At 41.7% G+C, this 27136-nt stretch overlaps 1 protein-coding gene across 1 annotated transcript in view; it reads left to right on the forward strand.

Moving 5' to 3' along the window:
• The window catches only part of Snd1 (staphylococcal nuclease and tudor domain containing 1), a 400943-nt gene that overhangs the window by 233349 nt on the left and 140458 nt on the right, over window positions 1-27136 (forward strand). The window contains exon 15 of the mRNA XM_028762568.1: window positions 19156-19297. Coding sequence (XP_028618401.1) covers window positions 19156-19297 — 142 coding nt within the window. The remainder of the gene's footprint in view (window positions 1-19155; window positions 19298-27136) is intronic.

Genomic DNA, 27136 nt, shown 5'->3' on the forward strand with positions numbered 1-27136 from the left:
TGCTGGGCTAGTAACTTAGGTCCTAAAGAAATGATTGGTGAGCTGGCAGAGGCAAGAGGATCGCCCTTCCAGGCCAACCAGGGCTACATAGTGAGGCACTGTCTCATACACAAGAAGCTTCTGTGTTTTCTCATTTTTCCAGGTATAGAGAGTGGACTTTTATGAGCATAAGCCATATACTTTTCTGTAGTGTTGTTGTCTTTCGGGGCAAGATACCCTTGAAGTAAATCCAGGCACAAATTTGACTGGCCTCGTTCTAGATCATTTTTGGTTTGAGGGGCAGTTCTGTGAGGAGTGCTCCACTCATGCATCTACATCTCCATTACCAGGGAGTTTAGTTGTTTCCTCACCCTGCCTCTCCTTCCCTTGCTACTATAGAAAAGTAAGGATTTACATGTCAGTAGATTATGTCACTCTTCTTTATCTTAGGTACATTATTGGTTTTGCCTCAGCCTGTTCTGCAATAAATACAGTGTTCTATAGGTAGAGTGTAAAACAGGAAATAAAATGGGGCTGGCGTATGGCTAGCTTGTTCTGGTAGATGAGACAAATCAAATATGATTCAAAAGCGAGAGAGTTTAAGTTTCCCACTCCTCGAGGGCAGCCAGCGCTGCAAGTACACATTGCTTCCTCTGCCTCCCTTTCTTCCTCTCCCATCTGTGCGTTGGGAGTTATAATGAGTCGGGGTGTGTATTTGAGACTTCCTCTCCTGTCATCTCTGGTCTCTTTGTTCTGATGCTTGAGGAATTTTAATGATTGTGTGTTGTTGATTGCTGAGACAAAGAGTGTCAGAGCCTGTGCCTAAACCCTCTTCAGTCATGTTTCCTCTAGCTATACTGCTGGGCTCCATGTTTCCTGCCCTGAGCTACTTCACTGTCTAGTCCAGGTTCTCTCAGGCAAACATGTTGTGTTCCATAAACAAAGTTGGAACCTTGGTCAGAAGCTGTGGTGGTGACAGTGTTCCAGTGTTTGTGTGTCTGGCTTTCTGGTACCTATGCTTCCTTTGACAGTTCAAGTTCTTCCTCACTTAAGAGAAGATACTGCTTTCTCTGTTCTCTTCTGTCTTGAAACGGTTGGATTGCAGTATGCAGCTAATTGACTTGGATTCTCTCCACACAAAAATCATGCCTCACAGCTCTGCAGCACTCCATCTCTAATGGCAGGGGGACTGCTAGATTAGCGGCAGAGAAGGTCTGAGGCATTCTGTTTTGTTTTCTTTTGAAATGGGAGCTCACTGTGTAGCCCGTCTGGCCTTGCCATCCTCCCACTTCAACAAGACTGCTGAGATTATATGCATGCACTACCATGTAGTTTCTCTCTTTACTGTTTCCTTGATCTTCTTTCTTTCCTTTTCTCCCCTTCTACTTCCTCTTTCATTTCCCTTCCTTGAACCTCGCCCCCACCATCTCTGTAGAAAAGTTGTATGTCACCAAGAAGACATTGATTGTGGCAGAAAGTCTGAGTTAGTCGGTTGTGGTAGAGGGCATTGTCCTGTTGGTTTGAAGGAGGAGGGAGGGCTTACCTCTAGAGCTACATGAGTCCTGTGTGGTTAATCCTCCTTCCCCCGCCCCCCATTAAGTTCCCCAGGATTGCAGGAGCATCACTCTCTTCTTCCAAATAAATCAGAAAGTGTTATGGTTTCCACGAGAACTTTCCCAGGATGGTATTTCAGCATTGACTACAGTCAGTGGTGGTTGTGTTTAAGTACTTCTTAAAAGACTTTTAATACATTTTTTGACTGAGTTGTATTTCTTTTGTGTTCTTTGTACAATGTAGGGCACCAAATTTAGGACATGGTCTCTGGCTTTTATTTAGTTTTGAGTATCAGGAAAATTGTTTAAGACTTTGAAATAAGCAGGAAGATTACTGAGTGTACTTTCTATAGAATGCTGGACGCAGCCTTATAAGCTCTTTTGTGGTGATGCAATTCTGTGAGTCTTGCTTTGTGGATTTTCCTGGTCTGTTTTGCACCTTTGTAGCTCGAGAAGATGGCTTGTGAAGTGCTGATCGTGATGCATGTAAATCCTGAAGACAAGTCCTTTAGAGACACAGCTGATCTCTGCTGTGAGAGAAACGTGTTCAAATTTGACGTTTTCCATATTTTCATGAAGTCAGACTTAGAACTTTTCTTCAGCATTCCTGGTGACCTATATATGTGTGTTCCTTACGTTCCTCTCAATCTTTCCCTCATCAATAAATGGGTTAAAATGAAGCTCTAAGGTGTCTGACTCTATAATGATTGTTTGGACTGCCGTTTTGTTCACTGGGAGATTTACCGAACAGGGGTCTGGAGATCAAAGACAAGGCCAGTGTTCTGCCACTGAGCTAAGTCTCGGGCCTTGGGATATTTGAGATGGTCTTACTTGGTAGCCCAGGCTGCCTTGAATTATGGCATCCTCTTGCCTTTCTCCTTAGCAATGGAATATATAGGCATGCTCCAATATGCCTGGCACTCATTGGCCGACTTTTGTTGGTAGAAAATCCAGGTACTGCAGCAATTAAGATTACAGGTAGGAAATCTGGACGGTGAAGGTAAGGTGTGGTATCTTGGGTGTGACCTGGCTCTGCTGCTTAATACCTCTGAAGAAATGCTGGGTGAAGTGACCTACCTGAAAGGTAGATCACTATTAGAGGAGGACACTTTGTTACCTCTTATGAGGAAGACCTTTCCATCCCTGCATACTCATAAACCTTGATGATGTGTTTCTGCCGTTAATTGGGATATAGGTAAGTTCTCAGTTACCATAAATAAGCACACACACACACAGACACACACACAGACAGACAGATATATAGTTATTCTCATGCTCCCTCTGATTTCTTGTTTAACCGTGACTTTACGTAGGAGTACATGTGGATGTGCTCCGTAGCATTGGGGTCTGTCCAAGTTTGCGGTCTTGGTGTGATAAATACCATGACCAAAAACAACTTAGGAAAGGCTGTGGTTCAGCTTGTAGCTTACAGTCTATAATGAAAGCTCTTTAGAGTAACTAGAGGAGGAACTGAATCAGAGACTGTAGAGGAATATTGCTTTCTGTCATGCTTTTCATGGCTCAGTCAACTTGGTGTTTTGTTTTTAGTACAGCCCAGGATAACCAGTCCCAGGATAGCACAATCTCCAACCCAGCACTCTGTAACTATCATTAATCAAGAAAAAGCCCAACACAAATTTGTCTTTTGGCCAATCCCTAATAAAGGAATTTTCTTAATTCATGGTCCTTCTTTGGAGATGGTTCTGGCTTGTGTCAAGTTGACAACAAACTCAACAGCACAGGGTCCTAGATCCCATTTCAATAAACAAAGCTATAACCTTTCTTTTGTCCAAAAAAAGTAGCAAGGAAATTGAGAATCCCAGGGCATTTTTTCTAAACCAGATGTACTGGTTCCAGGGAAGTGCTTCTGCACATGGATTCTGCTGTCACTGGTCCATGTTCTCTCACCCTTCCATTCTCTGGACACGTGGATATTCCTCTGTGATTCTACTTCAGGAATAAGATTGGTCAAATGAGCCCAGGATGGCAAAAGCAAATGAAAGTAAGGGTATTCTGAAGGCCTTCACTAATGTTCCTGGTTCCTGAGTTGCAGTGTGACTGGGTTGTCTGATGTATCTATCCCAAGTTCACAGTGATATGGTAAGCCCTGAAGTATTTCTGTACTGCCCTAGCTCCACTCTGCTTTGTCATCATAACTACTTAGCATTAGACTGAACCCATTTTGTCCTGTGGCTATTGCTTATGTAAACATTTCAAAGTAAGTCATTTTTACTAACATGGACATTCTGCTTGCTTGTATTTCAAGCCTTTATTTAGCATGTTTCTAACATATCCCCTACAGACTGTGTCGCACAGAATTTTAGAGACCCTGCAATGTTGACATCCAGATAGTCTTGAATTAGAGCTCAGGGTACCTTTGAAATGTCCAGTAGGTATACGACTCTCTTCTTCGGGAAGTGGTATTCTCAGGAGGAAATTATAGAATTCCTGACACAATATTGGATTTGGAAGGTCCTGAAAACATAAGCTGTTAGCGACGTTTCTAATTTGGAGAAAGACCTATGCTCTCTGCACACTGCTACAAAGTGCCTCCCTCACAGTCAGTCAGGCCTGGTTACTTTCTGTTGGGTCATATTTACTTAGCCCACAGTTTAGTGTTCTCATTTAAGGACTTTGCCTGCATTCCTTCTTTATCACATCTAGAGGGCAAATTCTTCCTTCTTGAGTGCTATCGTGTCCCTTAGGACCAGGCTTTCTGCCTCCTATTGTATGTCACTTTGCATCCATCCCGCCCTCTGATCATGCCCTTTTTTAGCACTGACAAATCATATTACAGTGATCTTGTGTATGTTGATAAATAGGTAAATTTTCAACTTGTTTAGAGGTATTCTCCTTATTAGCTTCTAAATCCCTAAGGAGAATGAATTGTTTTTATATTTATTTACAGTACCTTATTTAGATTTGATATGTCAAGAAATGCACCTCAGAGGGTGAACTTATTTGGAAAAAAATTAATGCTGGCTCTGTAAGTTCAGAGTTTACTGGTTATCCAACTAGGCAGGCTTGTAAAGAGATGCACAGGAGTCTGTGCTTGTAGAACAGAGTCAGTATGAGCACAGTAGGCTCTTGTCTCAGATCATTGAAATTCAAGTCAGTACTTACTACTTACTACTTTGTCACCCTGAAGAAGTTATTAATGTTTCTGTTAGCTTCCCAGTCTGTAAAGTGGGTGTGATGGTGGCACTTGCTTTCTTAGATTGTGCTGTAGTTATATGAATTAATACACACATATATTCTGAACAGTTGGCAGAACAAGAGCTCAGCTGAGATCAGTGGTTAGTACCTGTGTTGATTGTTGTTACTAAGTTACTTAGCATACTATCTAGCACACAGGAAGTCCTCTGTGAGTGACACATGTCATCTGTAGTATTTCTGTTGCAAATTCCTTTTCTGATTCAAGTTCAAAATCCCTCCCCCTTGAGCCTTATCTCTCTCTGGATGTTGAATGTGCTTCATCTTGGGCTTTTCCCCATGCATTTCACATGTAAAATCAATGAATGAACGATTAAACTGTTTGTATTTGGTAAGAGCTTTTTAAATTCCAGACACAGTGCTGAATATTGAGGGTTGAATGAGACAAATGTATTCTTTATGGACATACATCGTTGGTTATGTAATTATTGTGGGGATTCAAGCTGAGTCCCGCGAGAGTCCATACTAATGATCATGATTTACTCATGATGGTCTGACAGGGGAGCAGTGGCCAGAGCTAGACCTGTGGCCTTGGAAGCAGAAGGGCAAATGGGATCAAGGAAGGGACTCGGGGGCCTGGGGAGGAGATGAGGAGACAGGGCAGGAAAGTTAAGTCAGCTGTTATGCAGGAACAGTATGGAAAAGGTCACAAAGAACTCTCTGTGGAAATATGCTTTTTCCCATATGATAGACTTCGACAGAGTAAATTTGAGAGTAAAATTAGGAATTTCTGAACATGTTAATATTAAGCATGCATGAACCATTCAGTGGTTTCTAAGCCAGTAGTTTGAAAACTATCAGATGCATAGATGTGTATGTGCATAATTTCCTCAAATCCTTTTTAAATTAAACTCTATTTTACCATTATTATGATGCATGCATGACATGCGTGAGTGTAGGTGGGTGCTACATAAATGTAGAAGTCAAAGGACAACTTTTTGGAGTTGGTTCTCTCCTATAATGGATGCTGGGAATTGAATTACCCACTGAGTCATCTCAGCATTTCCCCATGTGTATGTGTACACATGCATGTATAAAACAAATATTTATATTCATTTGAGGCAGGGTCTCATTATGTGGCCCTTTTTGACCTGGAACTTGCTATGTAGACCAGGCTGGCCTGGAATTGCAGAGTTCTGCCTGCCTGCCTCTGCCTCCAAACACTAGGATTGAAGATAGGCATTACCGTAACTTCTTTAAATTAATTTTTAAATTGTAATGTATCAGATATCTGTGTATGTGTAGCTGCACACCCAATATAACCTACATGTGGTAGTCAGAGGGCGTGATTCAGGAGTTGGACCTCTCTTTCCATGGATTCCAAGAATCTGGCTCAATAGAGACAAGCATCTAAGCCCACAAGCCATTCCACTGGCTCCACAGAGCACATTAAGAAGAATCCCTAGGCCTTGGCCTTTTTTCTCAAATATAAAGGTTGTATAGCAGTTTGAGGGAGTTGCTGGCAAAGGAAATGGAAAAGCTTGTTGCCCAAGAGATAGAGTGTTAATAGAGTGTCACTACACAAACCCTGCTGCTTCACTGTTACATGAGATGAAGATCTGAGAATTGCTCGATGGGTAGTTTAGCACCATGTTCTTTGGTTGTGAAGGGTAGCGTAAGCGGAGTAATGGGGGAGGTGGGGGAAGGTGACAGAAGTTAGAAATCAACCCTCCTGGATTAGCAGAAGAGCTAACCTACTTTCCAGCAATGTATCCATGTGGTAATGGTACCTGTATAGTTTGAATGTCTGAAAACTCCGAGAGCACCTACAAGTGTAAATGCCCTGATGGCGAGAAAGATGGAAGTGAGATCGGAGCTCCTCGGTTGAACACACCGATTGCAACCTGACCGACATGCATTTCAGTTTCATCACTCCGTCAGTGAGGATTTCACTCAGCAGCTGGATCATCAATATAGTCCACATGTAGTTTACCTCAGTACTTGAATTGAAAGCTACAGGGTGAGGCTAGGAGGAAGTGCTACATACAGCTTCAGGAAGTTTGTAACCTCCAGTACAAAAGCTACATCAAACCACTGTAAAGATGGTTTTTCTGTAGGGGTTGCCTCTTCACTTTATAAGCTTCTTACCAACTGTTCGCACTTATGCATGGGGTCCTGGGTACACTTTATCAATCTGTTGCTGAGCATGGCTTTGAGGCGTTTTACAGCTGCTGCTGCTTTACTAGGTACACTTTTTGTTTTAATTCTCAAACCAGTTTGATATGTGAGCTTTGTTTATTTTGTACCTTTCTGACTTTGAACCATAATTATCTATGTAAAGTCTTCGTTGCTTTGAAGAAGGACTCCTAAGTTTGTTGTTTGTACTGGGAAGCACTCTGCGTGCAGCCCTTTGATTAAGTCAGAACAAATTCCACATCAGCTCCCAGTGATGCTTTCCACATCATTTACAGACTAGTCAACATCAAAAATATTTGTCTCAAAAGATAAAGAACAAATTTGTAGCAGAGGACTCCAGAGCTAGAGGGACGGTTATCTGACCTAACTGATTTGTAAGTTTATCTGGGCAAAGCAGAATTAGTCTTGAATGTTATTAATACATAAGAAAACCTTTTTTCCTTACATAGAAAAACTTTGTTTTTTAACTAAACCGACTACAAGTAGGCAAAAGAGGAAAATAAAAATCATGTGTACCTCTGTGCCAGAAAGATGTTAGTTAGGCAGATTGTGCCCGTCCCCCACCCCATTTCTTTTACTTTTGAAGTATGTGAATTCTTTTCAGAACAGAGACTGGGTGTCTTATCCTTTTTTAGAAGTTCATATTGCCAGTTTTCCGGTTGGCAGTATATTGGTTGTACAAAGCCATAGGTGTAATAAGTGTTGTTTCAGGTGGTCCGTGTACTTTGGCTGTATTCCCTCCTCACTCACACTCCCTGTCTCCCCTTGCTCCTGTCCACTAAACCCCTTCCTTCACCCACACCCCACTCCCAAGAGTGTGATATCTGTATTTTGGTTTGTTTAATATGATGATCAGTTTTCCTGCAAATGATGTGATGTCATTCTTTATGGTTGAATAAGTTCTCTTGTGAAGCCTGGAGGTAAGGCTCAGTGATTAGAGCTCATACTGCTCTTGCAAAGACCTGTGTTCAGTTTTCCAGAACCCATGTGAAGCAGCCGCCAACTTCCTATCACGGCAGCTCCAGGGGATGTGACGCTGTCTAAGAGAATCTGTGCATGCGTGTGTATACACAGACAAAACACACAATCACGTTTATCCATTTATCTAGGAGCACATTTTTTTTTAAATTCTCAGGATTATATTGATATGTGAGCTTGTTTGTTTTTGAACCTTTCTGACTATGAGCCATGACTGTTTTATACCTTTGCTCTTTGACAGAAGGGCAACCTGATGTTACCTGCACCAGAAAGTCTGCTGCTTAGTTCTCTTTGAATCATGGACCAATCCTGACACTTGACCTGATTCATAGCGAGGCTGTTTGTTGTAAATAGTGCTGCCATCACCGTGGACGGAGTTAGTGTCAGGAGGGCTGTGGCAGAGTCAGATGATAGTTTTAGCTTTTTATTTTGTTTTGTTTTGTTTTGTTTTGTTTTGTTTTGTTTTGTTTTGTTTTGTTTAGGAACCTTCATACTGACTACCTTAATATTTGGATGAATTTACATTCCCAGCAGCAATAGGTTTCCCATATTCTCACCAGCTTTTGAATGTTCTTGTACTTGCTCTGGTTTTGGAGTGTGTGTGTCTCATTGGGGGAGTCAGATGAGTGAGAGTGTGTGTGAGTGTTTGTGTGTGTGTGTGTGTGTGTTTGTGTGTGTGTGTGTGTGTGTGTGTGTGTGTGTGTGTGTACACGTATGTCTCCTTGAGGGAGTCCACTCTTTCTTTCCACCTTGTGGGCCCCAGCGATAGAAATCAGGCATTAGGCCTGTATCCACTGAGTCACCTTTTCAGCCTTTATTTGTTTTCTTAATGATAACTGTTGTGACTGGGCTAAGATATGGACTCTTGATGTAGTTTTAGTTTGCATTTACCTGATAGGTAGGAACATTTATCAGGTTTTGTGTGTTTAATGGCCATTTTGTTTTTTTTATATTTTGACAACTGTTTGAAGGACTCCAATTGCTCAGAAAATAAAACCAAGAATTAACAAATAGGATTAAACGAAATTAAACATTTCTACATACCAATGAAAATAACTGAGTGGCCAGACTGATGTTAGAATGGGAGGAAATCTTGACTGAACCTCCTACAGGATTAATAGCTAAGATGTATTTTATCTCAGCTGTACAGTCAGTTCCTAGAAGAGGGCATAGGTGGTAGTTAGTACTATTGGGTGAGTGGATGACTTAAAGGGTTTTATTGTAAACTGCCTTAATCTACCTCTTGAAGTTGTATTTAAGGATAGTGTGAGATCATTCATACACACACACACACACACACACACACACACAATCATAAATAACCTTTAAGACTGTCAGTAATTTTTTAAAGAAATACTATAAAACAGAAAGCTAAGTCCAAGAATAACATATTTTATCATTCTGGAAAGCTATTGAGTAAAATAAGTAGTTTTTAATTTGATACATTTTTGAGTCATTCAAAATATTACCTTCTGTTTTCCTTAATAAATTTCTACCATGATGGTTTGTCTGAATATTGAGGAAACTTCCTCTTTCAAATTGTATAATTATCTATTTTTTTATTAACTCTAAAACACCAGACTTTGAAAAGTCTTAATTAAATATAATAAAAATGCTTTTGCTTAACATTATGGGACCATTGAATACTTTATGTTTGACCTTAGTATTTAGGATTCTGAATCTCTTCAGTCAGAAAGTATTTAGGGAAAAATGCATTTCTTTTCACCTAATAGCTGGTTGACACTTACTTAAGAATTTTGAATTTTGTGTTGTAGATTACTGACATTTTTTTCTCTTTTTCTAAAGTTGTCTTCTTGTCCATAGTAGAGTTTTGCATGACATCAATTTCCTTGCCCCTGAGTTCTTGATTTGCCCATGAAATGAAAATGTGTGCTTCATCAGGCCATTTTAAATTCTTTTCTCTGCACATTTCATTTTAATTATCTCTTGAGCCATTTTCTGATTCTGTAATGCATTCTTACCACTAACCTATAGAGACATTGGAAGTAATAAAAATCTGTCTGAAACTTTTAAAGAAAAATAATATTTCACACTTGTAAGTTATTTTTTAATCCAAGCTTGTAATAGATACCCAGCTATAGCCTCAGACTGGTGCACTTTGTTCTATATCCTAGTGCCACATGCCATGGCTACACTGTTTCTAGGACATGCTCATGCCTCACTCCTGAAGACACTATTGTGTCACCATGAAACTTACTTGTTCAGGGTGTGGTGCTGTAGGCCTTTAATCTCAGCACTGGGAGACAGAGGCAAGTAGATCACTATGATTTTTGAAGTCAGCCTAGTCAACATAAAAGTTCCAGGCCAACAAAGGCAGCATAATGGCATCATGACAAACAAACAGATAAACATTGCACAGTGCTTAGAAAAGAAGCGAAAGAATTGTTAAAAGTATAAGCCTTTGGATTTTCCAGTTGTCTGTGGTGTGCTTCTTTTCAGTACTGCCTCATCAGTTTAGAGGTTTATTTGGATAAATGAGGCATTTACACTAAGAAATTGCATGTTTGGGCAGTATGTTTAATCAGAAAATAATAGAAAGGTGTTTCTTATAGCTTGTTATGCTCTGCCTATAAACATTTTTCCTGTATATGTTGGTATTTCTGAACCAGAAAAGAAATTGCCATGTGTCCTGCCTATTTTTAGAGTAATTACCATTGTTTTATAATAAAGTAACTTTGCTGTACATCATAGCTAAAGCATCCAGCACTATCAAAAGTATAATGTGTTGCTACACTGTTGAATGATGAAAGGGATTTATTACTGATTCGAGGCTATCCGAATAGGATAGTTTTTCTGCTGAATAAAAATATTAAAGCAATTCTGTATTTATTTACCTGACCTTAGAGAGATAAGGCATTTTCTCTGTGAAGAGATTTTTTTTTTTTAAGGAAAAGAAAGTAGAACAAGAAAGTGGAAGGCATGCATCTGAGAGAAACCACATTCCAGGAAAAGGCATGAAGGAGTTCCTAGGATCTTGATGGGGGGAAGGCTGGCAGACCCCACGTGGAAGCCAGCAGCAGTGTTGTAGTCTCTCCAAAGAGACAGCTATTTTATGTGGTATCATAGGACAAAACCACGACAATCAACCAAAAGTTATAAAAGTATGCTGTTGAGAAGTTTAGAGTATTGTCAAGCAGGAAGAGGTGGAGGAAGACAGTTTGGGATGATCTGGGCAGAGGACAAGAAAATATGGGTCTGTGGAAGATTTTTCTAGATACTGTGAGTTTGAGTGATAGCTTTACCCTGGCTGTATAGGTTAGCTGGTGTTGGGAAGAACCTGACTTGACATCCTTAGCCCTGCCTTAATGGCTACACTGTACTCTTATTAGAAAATGAGGGTTGAAAGCAGGAAGAGAGTAAGTTAGTGTATGTGTTTCTTTATTGTGATTTAGGTGTATGTTGTCATCCTTTTTATACGAAGCACACATACCATCTTCTGCAGTTTATATGCCTAACTTACATGCAGAATAAGTTGTGTTATATTTCCTGTTGATGATAAAATGCAGATTTTACCACTAAAAGGCAATAACTCCATTTCTAAAGTTTAAATTAAATGATTCTCACAGCTTATTTTGAACTGGTTAAATTTGGGAAGCTGAAAGTCATTCAATAAAGAAAAAAAAATCTCTAAGCCTGTATAGAATTTTTCTTTTGAGATTTATTATTTTATTCATGGTAAGTCATGTCAACTGATTCTATTGCCAGGAAAGTATTAGGACTTAGTGAAACCTTTTCTCTTTTTACTCCCTTCCTCTTGCCCCCTAAAATGCTTTTTACAGGTTTGGTGAGGAGGTGCATGTGGAGCACAGTAAATGTTTGAGGGTGAAGGTACCACATTCTGCCCTGTGGGTCCCAGGAATTGGACCCAAGTAGTTGGCTTGTCACCAAGCACTTTTTAGCTTTTGTACTTTTTTGTGTTTTGTTTAAGACAGGTCCATGTAGCTCAGGCTGGCCTCAAACTCCCATGAAGATGAAGCTGGCCTTGAACTCCTTTCATCCTCCACCCATGTGCTGGGATTATACCGTGGACAGTGATTGGCTGAAACTTTGTTCCTTATTTGAACAATGCCTGTCTTCTCTAGTTAGCTGAGCTGAGCATGGGTTCCCCTGCTTTCTTTTAGCTGTTGCCTAAGAGCTGAAACTTTGTTAATACAACTTTGGAAAAACTGGTAAAATTGTTTCCTATTCTCCTAACCATTGTCTCATCTAAACCATTTTCTGGTTAAAAGTTTTAAAGTGCTTTAGTACATTCCATTTTTTATTGTATAAAAGTAATTCATATAAAAAATAACTACTGAGCTAATAGTTTCGAACTTGTCATTTTTTCCTACTTAATGATAAGTTAGTTGGCTAGGGTAAAAGTTGTCTTGAATTTTAAATTAAGGAAGTGCATTCTTCATATTCTGGTTATTTTTACCTTTTAAAATTTAAAATATATGCAGCTAAAATATATTATCTTCAGCATATAATTCTGTGAGCTTTGACAAATGTGCCCCCTCACTTTTTCCCTTTGGAAAAAGGGTCTCCTGATCCCAGGCTGGCCTTGAGCTCACGATATAGTCATGCATGCCAGGATCGTAGTCTTACACAAACCGTGACCAGTTTTATGTGGTCCTGGGCATGGAACCTAGGGCCTCATGCATATTAGACAAACATTTTAGCATCCTGGCTCGATTCTCAGATTCATACTCATCCTGGCTAGTTTTATGTCAGCTTGACACAAGCTAGAATCAGAGAGGAAGGAGCTTCAGTTGAGAAAATGCCTCCATCATATTGGGCTGTAAGCTGTTACAGCATTTTCTTAAGTTGTGGTTGATGTGAGAAGGTCCAGCCCATTACCCCCAGGCTGAAGGTTCTGAGTTCTCTAAGTAAACAGGTTGGGCAAGCCAGTAAGTATCACCCTTCCAGGGACTACACTGCACCCTTATTAGAACCTGCCTCCAGGTTTCTGCCCTGTTTGAGTTCCTGTCCTAACTTCCTTCACTGATGGACTATGTAAGTCCATAAACCCTTTCCTCTCCAACTTACTTTTTGGTCATAACATTTCATCACAGCAATGATACCCTAAGAAAGTACCTACTGTGCTATTCCATTCCTACTGCAGAGTACTATTACATGTTGTGGTGTGTCCAAGCTATTTACCTCAAGCTGGCCATTCTGCATTTTAAGTGTTATTCAAAGTCCAGAACATACGTTGTGCCTGTTGCCTGCCCTGTCTGGGACTGTTCTGCTTGTCAGTCAGCATGCCACTTTGTGCATGTTTATCCTGAACACAAAATGAGCCTTATCGTTCTAGTATTCGCCAAGCCTTCCTTTCTTTCCTTGGAATTGGACATGGGAGAGAGATCCCATGTCAGCTGGATCAACCAAATGGAATCATTCATAGATGTCTGTTACTCGTGGCACTTCTGAAATAGGTATATCTGCAAAGCCACAAAGGATTTAGTTCCTCCTTATTTGGAAGAGACATCATTGGAGAACTAAGGTATCTGCCTTCTCTTGGTTCCAGTGGTTAGCACTCCATTCAGACTTCTCTTGTCTTTTGTCTGTCCTTAGCTTGCAGGTTCCATCTGGAAATTTGGTTTAGCTAGTTAATTGGGATATATTCCTTCAATAACAGATGAAGGTATAGAATTTTAACTTCAAGAGAGCCACAAATAAGAATGCAGATTTCTTCCTACAAATGTACAGAGGTGGAACCCAGGCTCAGACAACCACTTCTCTGCTCTGACTTGTGGGAAGCCTGAGTGATGTGATGTGCCAGCTAAGCCAACAGCATGAGGTGATGTAAGCCAGACATCACTTAATGAGAGATTATTGATGGCCTAGACTCAGCACCTTTATAAAAACATGGTAGAATGCTGTTTTGGTCTGAGTGTTTTTCTCTGTGACTCTCTCCATTTCCTTTATTCCAGTTAAATATGCAGCTCACTAAAGTTTGCACACACATGCCAGACCCCTCACACACTCTTACTGTGAAATATTAATAACTAGCCAGGAAATGTTGGCTTCATAGTTGTAAGTGCTTTGCGGTAACACTAGAGCTGGAGTGCATTCCCAAGTGTCCTTCCCACCAGAGTCCCATTTATTTCAAGAGATTATCACGCTGTACAGTTGGCTCCTCATAGAGAATCAGAAACCCATTCCAAGAATTAAAATGTCACTTGTGGCCTCGGAACCCGGCGTGTGGAGGGGAGGAAGAGTGTGGAGTGATGAGTGGTGTTTTTGCCTTTCTGGTAGGGATGTAGTTATGATTTGTCCTCTGTGCCACTGCAGAAGTAATTCACCTATTCTGTACAGCCCTGCAAAGATAGATAACTATGGCAGCGAACGATCACAACAGTCTTTAAAGTGAAAACACACGTTTGCTTCAGAGTCCTCACGATTAGTTCTGATCTCCATTCTTATCTGTGTGTGTCCTCTTGTTTCACTGATTATGTATTATGATTATTTGGCCCTGAGGGACTGGTGATACATCCAGTTCGTGCCAGGGAAGGGGCATTCTAGGTAGGGAGCTTCCAAGAAGTCTCCTTGGGCCCGATGGTTTCTTCACCATTGAGCCTCCTGGTGCTGATAGAGTAGGTCTGTATTAACTGGCTCACCTGTGTGTATAATTGGGTCTACCTCAAGGTTATTCTTTGATGTTAATGGAAGAGTGATTGAGGTGATGGGAATTCGTTGGTGAGCTTCCTTCCCAACAGTTCCCATTTGAGGCTTGCACATGATAATCCTGAGTGTTACCTGGAAACTAATAGGCTTACCCTCTTCCCATTTCCCTGAGCTCTTTTGAGTGCTATGATGTTTCATGTATGGGGATTTAAGGGGGGAGACGATAGGATTTCTTTTTGCTAAAGTCAGGAACATTTGAACAGCTTCATGAACCTGTCGTTTCTGTATGTTGTGTTCTCTGGGACCAGTGCCCTGACTGTCCCAAGTACTGCTGCCCTCAAAGCCCCTGTCCTGTGCCTGCTCTCTAGGATTCTACTTCATCACTCTTTTACTTCCAACCAACTTTATCACTCTCCCAAACCTGGTAATTGCAAAAAGCATTTTAAAAAGAGAAAAACTAGTTGTTTTCACAGGAAGATACTTTGTTGGGTTTGGTTTGGTTTTATCTGGGTTTTTAAGGCAGTTTAATTTATCCTGGGCTGTTCTCTAACTCACTGAGTAGCTAAGGATGACCTCAAACTTCTGATCTCCTGCTTCAGCTTCCCCAGTGCCAGAATGGATGACAGGCATGCATCCCCACTCCCATGTTCTGTAGTCCTGAGGACTGAGCCCAGAGCCAGCACTCTACCAGCTGAGCTACATCCCAGCTCTGTTCTTTGTTGTAGAGACAGGGTCTCCTCTAGCCTGATCTTGCTACCTCCTTCTTCTAAGTTCTAAGATCACGTGTATGCCCCACTGTGCCTCACGCCACAGGAAAGTACTTTTCGGGGAAGAATTGGCAGCCCAGCTGTTCAGATAGATTTTGTATAGCCACAGAGGATGTGTGGAAAGCTGGCAAAGGCTCAACAGGTAAAGGCCACTTGACAGCAAGCCTAATAACCTAAGTTCAGTCTCCAGAACCCACCTAGTGGAAGATAAGAACCAATGACAGAGAGATGTCCTTTGGCCCCCACATGAATGTGACACATACCTAAAGTAAATAAATGTTTTTTAAAATGTGTTTTAAAAAAAGATGTGATGTTTCCACATTTGAAAGATTGTGCCTAAGCCAGAACAGGACAGAATGAGCGTCAATAACTAAGATGTGTTTATATCCTCTGACTGTCTGTCTCTAAGGAGAATCTTTCTTGGGGGTCATTCTAAATCCTGTTGCTCTAAATTTGAGGTATAGATACTAACTGCTTTGAAATGAAGTCACCCCAGGAGCATTTGTTGCATCATTACTTTCTCAATTTCAAGGTGTATTGAGGAGGCAGAAACATTCCTTAAAGAGATGCCATCTACAGTAGCAGGTTAAATGTGGCTAATGCAACCTCAAATTAGCTCTTCCAAGAGTACAGAAAAATGCCTGTGCATGGTTTGTTATGAAGCACCGGTAATGTGAAAACTAGCAGTGCAACTAAAAGGAAAAGCTTCTGCCCAGAACTACAGCTGCTGCTGTATTTTTTACACCAATGGAGGAAAGTATTGCTGTAGATAAGAGAACCATGCCCAATTTATCTGCGTAGATCTCTTTAGCCAATATAGTACCAGGGAACTATGTCAGTAGATTCCCAGATCTTTCATGAGTAAGCTGTCTGATGGAACACATAAGGATGACTATCTAAGCTTAAGAAAATGACTTTGCCTTGCAATGAGCAATTGGTACTGTACATCTCAGTATTATCCAAGATCTTTAATGGCTGCTTTTAAAAACAAACTCAGGGCTACAGTTTTATACAGAAATCTTTGATTATTACCAGATTTCAGTGTGTTGTGCTTCTGTGTTATTGGGAAGGGACTGAACCTGTCATGATAGTGGCATCTATGAACCTTACTGTGTTAGCCTAAAGATCTGTTTGCATTTTGAACTTCACTAGAGAGTAGAAACTGGCCTCTGTTATTGTTTATTTCTTTAATCAAATTTTATCTTGTTAATCTTTTCTTTACCTTTTTCTGATTAGCCCTAAATACCACTGTGAGGCTCAAATACTTTTCCATGCTTGCATAAGCTCCTTTAAAGGCAACTTACCTAGTCATATTCAGCCCATTTTGTTGTAATATACTCTGAATTCCTAAGGAAAATAATTTTCACTTCTAAATTATCTGGAGTGATTTATAGGTATATCACCTGAGGAAAGTTACCAATATTCTTAACTATTCTTTTCATCTGAGCTGCAGAAATACAGTCTCAAGAATTTTCCTGTTGAAAAGGAACATGCTAAGCAAAGATATGCTTGCTATAACAAGGAAAGACAGACACCGTCCTGTGGCTGTGACTGAGATTTGAAAGAGCTGACATCTCTTGGTTATTACAGTCAGTTTAATTGTCTTCATAACATCCCTTCATTCTTTAAATGCTGTCAGCTTGGATGAAGTCTTCATTCTTCCTCTTAGTGGGTGTTTCATGTCATTTCATTTCCTAAGCCTTTGAATCTTTGCCTCAAGAACATGGGCACTCCATGACTTACTTTACAGTTTTGCATCTGGAAGTAAACATGGTAAGCTGTTAAAGTTTCATGCTTTCAGCTTTGATTGCTGACTTCCCCTCTAATCTCTGCATCATCAGTGGCATGCCTTTCTCTGCTGTCTTCCATGCGTCATTTCTGGTAGATTGTGAGCTGAGACCTAAGTGAAGTGAAGGTCCTCTATGGATTTCAGTCAGGTCTCTTGAATTTCTGTGATTGTCCTGAATAAGCATCTCCCTGATAAGCAGGGAATGTTTTATCCTGCTCTTCAGCCAGGTTAACAAAAGGGGGAGGATAAGGACACAGCTTTAACACAGTATTAACAAAGGGGTTGTGTGTATGTGTGTGTGTGTGTGTGTGTGTGTGTGTGTGTGTGTGTGTGTGTGTCCTACAACCATCTTTTTTTTTTTTCTTTCTCTCCCATATAGAACCAAAAGACAGTAGTGAGCAAAAGTCTATTTCTGGAAAATTTAGACTTTCCTTCTCAGTGATATTGGGTTGCCTCATGATTTGCAGTAATCAATTTGGTAATTGTTGTTGACTTACCGTCTGGGCTCATGAATAATGCCCCAGATTTAGACTAGTATGGCAAAAGGATTTGAGTCAGGTAGTGCTTTTGTTCCCTCGGAGCATTTGTCTTGCTTGACTGTCCTGGACTTCAGCCAACTGCCAGAAAGGCATTTTTCCTGCTGTATGTGTGCAGTAGAATATGTGTCGCTTAAGTGTTCACTGGGGGAGTTTCCAGCCCACTACAGCTCATTGTTAGCTTACCTTCTACCAGTATGCCATTAGGAAGACTGAGAATGGATGACTGGCTCTCCTTTTCCCTGAGAATCCCTTTGAAGAGAGGATGGATCTTATTACTATAAATATTGTTTTCATCACAGCCTACCTCACTGATTTGAATGAGAGGAGCATTTTTGGCTGCTGTGGAAATGCTGTAATACTTGATGGCTTGTTAAATTTTCATTATTGTATGTACATTAATTTAGATACAATAGCTGTGTTGCTAAGAGAAGCGTCAGAATGGAAGAGCCTGGCTGAGTGCAGATTGCCTGTGTCACAGAAGTCAGGAAAGTCCACAGAACTTGCTGTCCTCATAGGGAGTTTGCAGTTCTGCTGCCTGGGCTGAAAACCTCAGAAATTCTTAAATCCAGCAGCTATTCCCCCAGCATATGTGATGTAATATTTTGATGCTTGCTCACTCTGTCATCTGTTTAATTAGCTTGAGACTGAGAGGATTTGAAAACCCTCAGCGACTCTGGTCAAGAGCTCTGAGACTCTTAAATGCTCACACTTGGTACTCTTGAGAGCAGAATGCATGGATTTGTGTTGGTGCATTAAAAATGTGTGTGTGTGTGTGTGTGTGTGTGTGTGTGTGTGTTTATTTATTTATTTCTATAACTGTGCTGGTGCGATGTGGCCTTCGTCTTTATGGAACACATCCTGCTCTTAACAGATTTCCATGGGTAGGAGAGTATCCCCCAACACACATACATCCATCCTGAAAATGCGTATGGAACAAGGATAATTGGATTGATGTCCAGAAAAGGCCAGGTTCTGCACAAGGTTAAACCAGAGCTTGGAGTCTTATACAGTGTGTTTCCAATAGAAAGTAGAATACTTATGGCTTCCTGAGCAAGGATTGTAGATATTATGTAACATGACCTGAATACCACTTTTTTTTTTTTTTTTAAGAAAATTAAAGTTTCAGTTAGCTGCCATGAAAGAATAGTATTAGTTTTCTGACCTCAGTTTTAACTTAAGAGGAAATGAACTCTTCATCCTGCCCCAGAGCAGGTGTAGGCTCAGTTCCTAGGCACTCGCTTAACTTATATACGCACTTAGTGAGTAGCTACTGTGCAGAAGGAAGCATTGGTCAGTGAGAATGTTCTGGAAGCTGTTGCTTTACAGTATTTATTCTAGCAAGAATCACATGAGTAGCACATCTGAGTCATGTCTTCAAAACTTACAGCTCCTTAGGTGGTTAACATACTTGATTTCCTCTGCAAACTGAGGACAGATGAGCACATACCTGTGTCCACTGCCCCGAAGACAAAGGAACATATGTCTGTGTCCACTGCTCTGAAGATAAAGGAGCATGTGTCATGTCTGTGTTCACTGCTCTCCAGTGATTGTCACCTTCTTTTCTCCATCAGGACACCCAGAAAGCCAAGCAGTTCCTGCCCTTTCTTCAGCGGGCAGGCCGTTCTGAGGCTGTGGTGGAGTATGTCTTCAGTGGCTCTCGCCTCAAGCTCTATTTACCTAAGGAGACCTGCCTCATCACCTTCCTGCTGGCCGGTGAGTTCCATGTCGCATAGGACTCTGAATGTCCTTGTGCGAAGTTGACCCTGAACTTTTCCCTGTAGCCTCAAGCCTTCCTGTTTTTCCTAGCATATGACTTTGGAAAATAGTTTAAAAGACAGCACCGAACCTCATCCTGCTTAAATGGAAGGAATTCTAAGCCTAGAAAACAAATAATAGAATTCCCAGACTTGGCATTAGCCATTTAAGGTCACCTGCTCCTGCCATGTCAGTAGTCAGCAGCCCTCAGGATCTGAGCTGCCCTGCCGGTGAAGTTCCCCAGGCAGTGCCACTTGGTCCATTTTTTCTTTTGTTCAAATGTCATCAGGTTCCCAGTCCTTTAGGAAAGTCTAGCTGTGACACCGCTTTCACGGGCTCCTACATCAGTACTGTTTCTTGTTGACTAAGAGTGACATGCTAGGGCAAGCCTTCCTCCTTCCTTGCCGCCTGAGCGTTCACCTCTCATAGCCTGCCTTTCTGGGTTGCTTAATGTTTCCCCAGACAGCAAGACTGTATGAACTGTGCTCTTTGAACAACTTACATTTATGTATTCAGAGTATGAACTGCTTCATTTCTTCGCTGCTGGCAAATAATAAAGATATTTATTTCCAGTCAGCCCTTACAGAAACTGCAGTCTTTGAAGGAAGGCTGTCCCTTCATCCTCCCACCCCAAGTACACATTCAGCCACTCACAAAGGACACGTGCTGTTATGCTCCCAGATGGCACGGTGCCGGTTCTGTTACTGTCCTGTCGCCTCAGCACTTCTGTTGAATTCCTGAATAGAATTTGCTGTAGTTGAAGGGAGAATAGCCTTGCTTTCTGTCTGTCCAGAGCCAGATTCCTTTTGCCCCTTTTTCCTCGAAGGCACTGAGAACTTCTTGTCTAGATACGGGACTCCCTCAGGCCCCAACTGAAAGGGTTGAGTTATGTACAATAAAGTACTCCCTGAACACCTGGCTGTGCAGCTCACTGCTGCTGCTTGACTGTCCTCTTGACAAGACACCTCAAGAACTCTTACCAGTTTGATGGTCCCTACACAGCTCTACAGGTTTCCTACAAGGACCAAGAGAAGTGTAACTCCATCCTCAGAGACAGTTGGTGAGAGAAGCCTTGAATCAAATCTACACCTTGCTTGAGGGCTACATGTATATTTCTGTTGGTGGCAGCTGTAGTAAAGCAAGGCTACAGGGCATTGCAAGTCTGCTCCTCTGGACATTTGTGCCCTGTTCTTAAGCTTTCTGTAGCTGAATGGTTTCTTGGCTGTGAATTCTTGTTCTGGGGTTTGATGTATATATCCAGTTGATTCTTCGCTCTACCTGAAAAACAGAAGCAGTGTCTTGGCAGTGTGGAATTTAATTCCAGGATGAAAAACAGAAAAGGTCTGATTGTTTCCCGGAAACCTGGCCTCAGATCCATAGAGGATTGAAAGCACTGGCTTCTAAACTCAGCTCCTTCAACAGACCCAACTCATGGTGTGTACTTGGTGTTCCGGCAGGATGCCGCTTGTTCCACCTCACTTAGAAGGAAGCCGTGTTACTGCTTGACTATGTCAGCCGTTTCTTCTGGAGACTTAGCATTATCCTAAGTTAACTTATAGTCTGAAAGATAGATTACACAGTAGCAAATACATGCTAAAAAGTATAATCCCAAGTATTTAAGAGGCAGACTTCACTTTTGTTTAGGATGAGTGTAGGGGAGGAAGTCAACCTTGGAGTAGATTATGAAGGCCATGGTCAAAGCTAACACAATGATAGGAACTGGTTAGAGGAATGGGTAATTGGTTTGGCCTTGGATATGTAATATTTAGAGTTTCCATGGACATGTTGAAGCTCATCAGAAGAGCCTGGGCAGATGCTCAGATCAGGGAGTACCCTGCATGTGTGCAGTTCTTGAGACTCTTTGGGTGCCTCCAGAACAGCTTTAGGAGTGGTTTATTCCACCCTATATGTAAAGTGAACACCCAAGGCTAAGGATTCATATGCAGATAGAAGATACAACTCTAAATGTAACCATACCATTGAGAGTAGTCCTCACTAGCGCAGGAGATGGAGAACTCTGCGAGCTAGCACTGTCGGAGTTAAAGCATCAAGTGTACAAAGCAGTGATATGATTTTGTACTGTTTGGTTAATCAGAAAGTCATAGGTTACCTTTGTTGATATATTTTCATCAACCAAACGCAGATTCCAGGTGATTAGAAAATACCCATGGCTGCTGATATACATTGCTTAACTCAAAGATCTATCAGAGAATGAAAAACAGTGCAATGAATGAGAGCTGACTGGGTAACATGGCAGAAGGATGCCGGTCTACCGTACTTCTAAAATTGATACGTGCTTTCAAGTCATGGAGGTTGTATGTTAGAGTTGGAAAGCTATCTAGTATAGCTGCTTGTTTTTCTTAAAACAATCCTAGATTGTTAGATGAAACAACAAAATCTTCATAGAAAAAAGATAGACTAGCCAAGACCAGTGGTAAAAGCCTGTAATCACAGTATTAAGTAAATGGAGGCTCGATGACCAAGAGTTCAAGGCTATATATCTAGGCTAACCTGGGCTACATGAGTCCTTGTCTCCAAAAGAGGTTGTGCAGGGATAGGGAGGATGGAGAAAAATCTTAGGGAACACGCAGTTTAAAGTGCTAAGGCGCCCTGTTGAGAATTCTGACAAATCAAGGAGATTGTGAGGGGATAAGAAAAAGCTGACCTGAGCCGGCGGTGGTGGCGCACTCCTTTAATCCCAGCACTTGGGAGGCAGAGGCAGGCGGATATCTGAGTTCGAGGCCAGCCTGGTCTACAGAGTGAGTTCCAGGACAGCCAGAGCTACACAGAGAAACCCTGTCTCGGAAAACCAAGAAAAAGAAAAAACTGACCTGGAGATGAGAGTTGGCTGGAACATGGGTGGAGTGAGACTGCTTAGAGAGACCTTTGTGACATCAAGGTGAGTGAACGTAAGCATAGGCTTGGAGACCTGAGCTGTGACTGTAGAACAGTCTGTTCTCATGGTACAGCTCACTCCACACCAGATAAAATGAACGGCAACCAGAGAAGAACTGGAATCACAGTTCTCAAGGGGGAAGTCAAGACATTTGTTGAGATCAGGCTCCTCCTTGCTGCTCTCATTAATCCCGGCCTTTTGGAGAGCTCTCTGTACTTGAAGGTGGGGTGGACACTTTGCATTTTTATGTGGCCTTTTTTGGGCAGACGGCCCCACAGCTTGATAGGGAGTGGCATTTGGCCCGAGCCAGCTGGTCTCTCTGTCACGGTTCCTGCACCCCTGTACGTGAAGTGATTGTTTAGTCAGATGGGATAGCAGGTGGGGCTGGGAAAGTCAGCTGCAGCTAACAGGTCAGTGCCTCCTGACAGCTCTTGCCCTTTAGTCCTTTCAGCACCTGGCCTAGGTTTGGTCAGCGAGCAGGTGACCTTAGCCCATCAGAGCTGAGACTGCTGAAGGTCCCTAAGCCTGCTGCTCTGCCTCCTGTACACACTTATTTTAGTCTTGGAGGCAAATTACAGGCGGTGTGTATCCTGAGAACCCAAGGCAGTCTTTGCTTTTAAGGCATCAGTTTTCCTCAAGCAACATTTAAGCCCCACACGTTTCCTTCCGTTAGAACAAATGCAGCATACCTTAGTCTTCGATTTCCCTGCTAGCTCAGTCACTCGCCGCCGTGTGTGTTAAGCTTTCGCTTTATTTGGTATCTTGACTGAAGCATCTATTTGCAGCTCACATGCCTCTTGATTCATCATATTTTTATGAACATGGATGTGTGCCCTACTATTACCATGACCTTTGTGTGAAGTTTTTTCATTATAAGTTACATGGTACCTCCTGGGCATCAGGGCCATGCTGAGGGCACAATTCAGGAAGTTGTCATACTGACTAAGCATAGCAGATATTAAGGTAGTGTCCAGTAAACAAAATGCCTTCTCCAGAATTAAAAGAGAAGAATAATTTGAACCTTCAGGGTAAAGTAATGTAAGGAATCTTAAATGAGGTCTTTGGGATCTTTTGCCAGCCTAGATTGAGACACGTATAGGCCTTTGCATTTCTATGTCTTAAAGGTGGTGCGGTCTAGTTGATTACCAGCTGAAGTGAGCAGGGGGAGGGGCTGGGGTAGATAGCATTCACCTTACATAGAACTAACTTGTGGGACAAGCTGCCTAGATGGCAGCAGCCATTTGGCAGGGGTTCCATGTGGATCACAGCAGGTGACTTATAATTAACCATTTACCTGGGCACATGAGCTAGGACTAGAAAATGAGGCTTCCCTTTGCCTGTCTTTTGGCGTCTCTTTTACTATTCTGTCTCTTTCTGATTATAGCTCCCACCCCACCCCACCCCCTGTTGATGCATTCTGACAAGGAAGGCAATAAAGTTCTAGATGTCTGCATTTTAATGACTGGTAGTGGGTTTGTTCATGATGAACAAAAGGTGTGGCTATGTGTCTGTCCTTCCACCTTGAATGCCTTTGAATGGTGTTTCATTTCCTTCCTTCACTTTAAAGTCTCTTCTCCAGCCTGTCGTAATTGGAATATCAACTGCTTGTTTCAATAGACCAAAAACTTGTAATGAGAAGAAGGGAGGGAAGGTAAACAGGAGTATCCTTCTCATCTCCGGGCCCCAGGAATGGTGGATCCCCATTGATTACCAGTGCCTATCCAAATTACACAATTAAAGCCAATGTATGTTTAAGTGAGAAATCCCATTCTGCTATCACAGAGGTGCTAATGAATCAGACTGTTACTGTGGTTGTGTTTGCTGGGCTTCTATCCTTAATTAAGCAATTACAGGGTCTGCTGATACTTATGAATTCCTTTCAGATGTTTTAATTGAATTGCAACTTAATGGATATCTGTAAAGTGGGGTATTCTTTCTCTTGGGACTTCCCAGTTTGGATGTCTCCTCTGCCTGTGTGTTTTCAGTTGGGACCCAACACCTGAAATGGACAACTTGACAAGAGACCTTCCTGAAGATTCTTTTTTTTTTTTTTTTTTTCATAATGAAGAGTATCCTAAAAGGTCACTTAGAGGAAATTATTACCACAACAGATTTGGGCAATTTTTGTGACAAGGCCCAGAATTCTCACAAGTTTATTATAAGGCAGATACATAAATTAACAAGGTAGTTTATGCTCTCAAATTAACTTTTAATCTAGTAGTATACACAGCCATATAAAACCAAGCAATAATAAAATTACAATTATCAAAAGTGTAAGCAACACATCATAAGAATTGTCTTAGTTTCATTTGTGTTGTGACCATGAACCAGCTAAGCTGAGACTGGGTAATGTGTAAAGGGAAGAAGTGGATTTTGGCTCTCAGTTCTGGAAGCTGTGTCCTCTAAAATCCTAGTGGTGCCAGCATCTGCTTGCTTCTGGTGGGGACCTCCTGCTGCTTCAGCTCATGGTAGAAAGTTGAAGGGCAGGTGTATAAATTAAAGAGAAAAATTCTGAGGAGCAGGGTCTTCCTAACTTCCTAACAACATACTCCTACAATAAATACTCCATCCCTTAAAGTCCCCGCCTTCCCACACTGCCGTTGTACCAGTTTTATTTCACTGGGATGGAGGGGTGTGGAGAGAGGGTAATACAGGATGGCAAACCAGATGCAAAGCACAGCAAAAGTACAGAGAAAAGAACAAGTAATTGAGGGGTAGAAAACCTTCCAGGGAAGGTAGCATTTGCTCATCCAAAATGTAGAGCTTTTGTTTTGGCAAATTGGCTATCTAGACAGAACACCTTTGCCTGTATCGGTTCTCAAGGTTGGCTTACAGAAAAGATGTAGTCATCATTGCAGTATCTGCTTCTGTGGGAATGCACAAACATCTTCTCAAAGGACCTTCCCTCCATTGAACTTCAGTGCTGTGGCCTCAGCTTGACGTCTCTGCAGGCTCACCACTGGTCAGGCAGGTGAAAGAGCAAACCTCTGACTATAGGCTATTGTCTACCTTCTTTAAACCGTGAATCAGCCTCAGAATGGGCTACCTCATAACTTATGAGACATTCATTGGCATGGTTATTTAATAATGTTTTCTGTCCTCTGGGCACCATCTTAAGGAATATAGAAATGCATGATAAAGTTTGAGCCCTCTAGCGGAAGGAATGTATAAACATAAAGGGGAACAAATATTTTAAGGATAAGGTAGCTGAGCTTGGTGGTTCACATCAGTAATCCCAACACATGGGAGGCTAAGGCAGGAAGATTGCCATATTTCCAGGCCAGTCTGGAGTATAGTCTCAAAACAGTAGTAGTGACAAACAAAACGTGAGATAGGAGAAAGAGAAATATAACCTTAAATTGCAAACACATGAGACTCACTTAGAGATTCTGAAACAGTAAGTAAGGATTGTGATACTCTCAGGGCTAACCATCCTGCTCTGTAACCCAGAAGTTCGAGACCAGTGGGACAGACTGCTGGTTTGGGCCAAAGAAGGGAGGGCACCATGATTCATGGTATTTCAGTGGTATCTCATCTTCAGTGAGAATGTAAAGACCTTAGTTAGAGCCTAGAAATGCCCACATCTGGGAGTGGACCGTAGGGCTCAAAGGGACATAATAGAGTGTTTCAGGAGAGGAGAGGGAGGGAGGGCTTCAGTTAGTTCAATAGCCACTTCAAGTATCCTTTTTTGATCAAGGCAAAGTAATAAAGTCATCAGTAAAAATGAAATTTGTTCAGCATAGTTTAAGAGAGCCACAGACTCTGTAGCTGAAACACTTAAGGATTCTGATTTCCAGATTCCTCAATTATTGTTTTGATCAGACCAGCCCAATTATCTTGTCATGATGCTGGTGACCAGGGGATGACGGAGACAGCAAATCCCCTATGGCAGTTCAGTGCTAGCCTGTATCAGCCAGGACCTTTTCATTATGGTACCCTCTGTGGAGTGTGTCAGACTTCTGTGGCCTCCAAGTCACACCATTCATCTGATACCATCTCACTTGGGTTCTATGTGCCAAAGAAACATTGTGTAACCCTCCACTCGGAAGGGCCCTTGGAATGCCTTTGTCTAGTCACTGAGAAGATTCCTTCTAACTCTTCTGCTCTGCAGAAGGCTGCTAGTGCTTTTTGTGTTCTTACTAGTTCAGAGTTTTGGTTTAGGCAAGATAAGGGTGATCCTCAGTAGAAACAAAACCTGTCATTCACAGTGAGTAAGAGCCCTGAGAATGAGCCATAAGCAGGCCTGGGTGCTTTTTCCTTTACAGTTCCTCCTCCTCTTCCTTTTCTTTCTTAATTCAAAAAGAGTTTTATGCTGAATCTTCTTAGGGCAGGGAAGAGTGAAGACGTAGTTTCCAGGGACCTGATAGGTCCATTGGTATGTGTCCAGTTCTAGCACGGTCTCTCTAGTTGTGCCAATTGCATTCCATGTAGTTTTCAGAATACATTTGGTAGAGGGTTGTTTGTTGTAGTTTTCTTCCTTATATCAGCTCGCTGGCATTTTCCACCTAGTACTACTGGAAAGGCATCCTGGATGAGGCGTCTCTCCAATAGCACAGCTTTATGAGGAAGTCTGTTTGGCCAGAAGGATTATAGAAGCAGACCCTGGATGCAAGACAGGGAGCATAAAAAATAATTTGATGATTTAAAATTAAAAGGAGGAATAGAGGGATGGCTCAGCAGCTAAGTGCACTTGTTTGCAGGTTTGGTTCTAGCACCCACGTGGCAGCTCACAACTCTTGGTAACACCAGTCCCAGGTGATCTGACATTCCTTTTTGGCCTGCACAGGCACCAGGTAAACACATGGTACACAGACCTACATGCAAGCAAAGCATCCATACATATAACAATAATTATTTTTTAAGAGAAATGTTATGACATTTCTTGTAGTGAGTAGTCTCGG

Source organism: Grammomys surdaster, unplaced genomic scaffold, assembly GCF_004785775.1.
Source record: "Grammomys surdaster isolate TR1022 unplaced genomic scaffold, NIH_TR_1.0 134, whole genome shotgun sequence".
In the NCBI taxonomy this organism is placed as follows: domain Eukaryota; kingdom Metazoa; phylum Chordata; class Mammalia; order Rodentia; family Muridae; genus Grammomys; species Grammomys surdaster.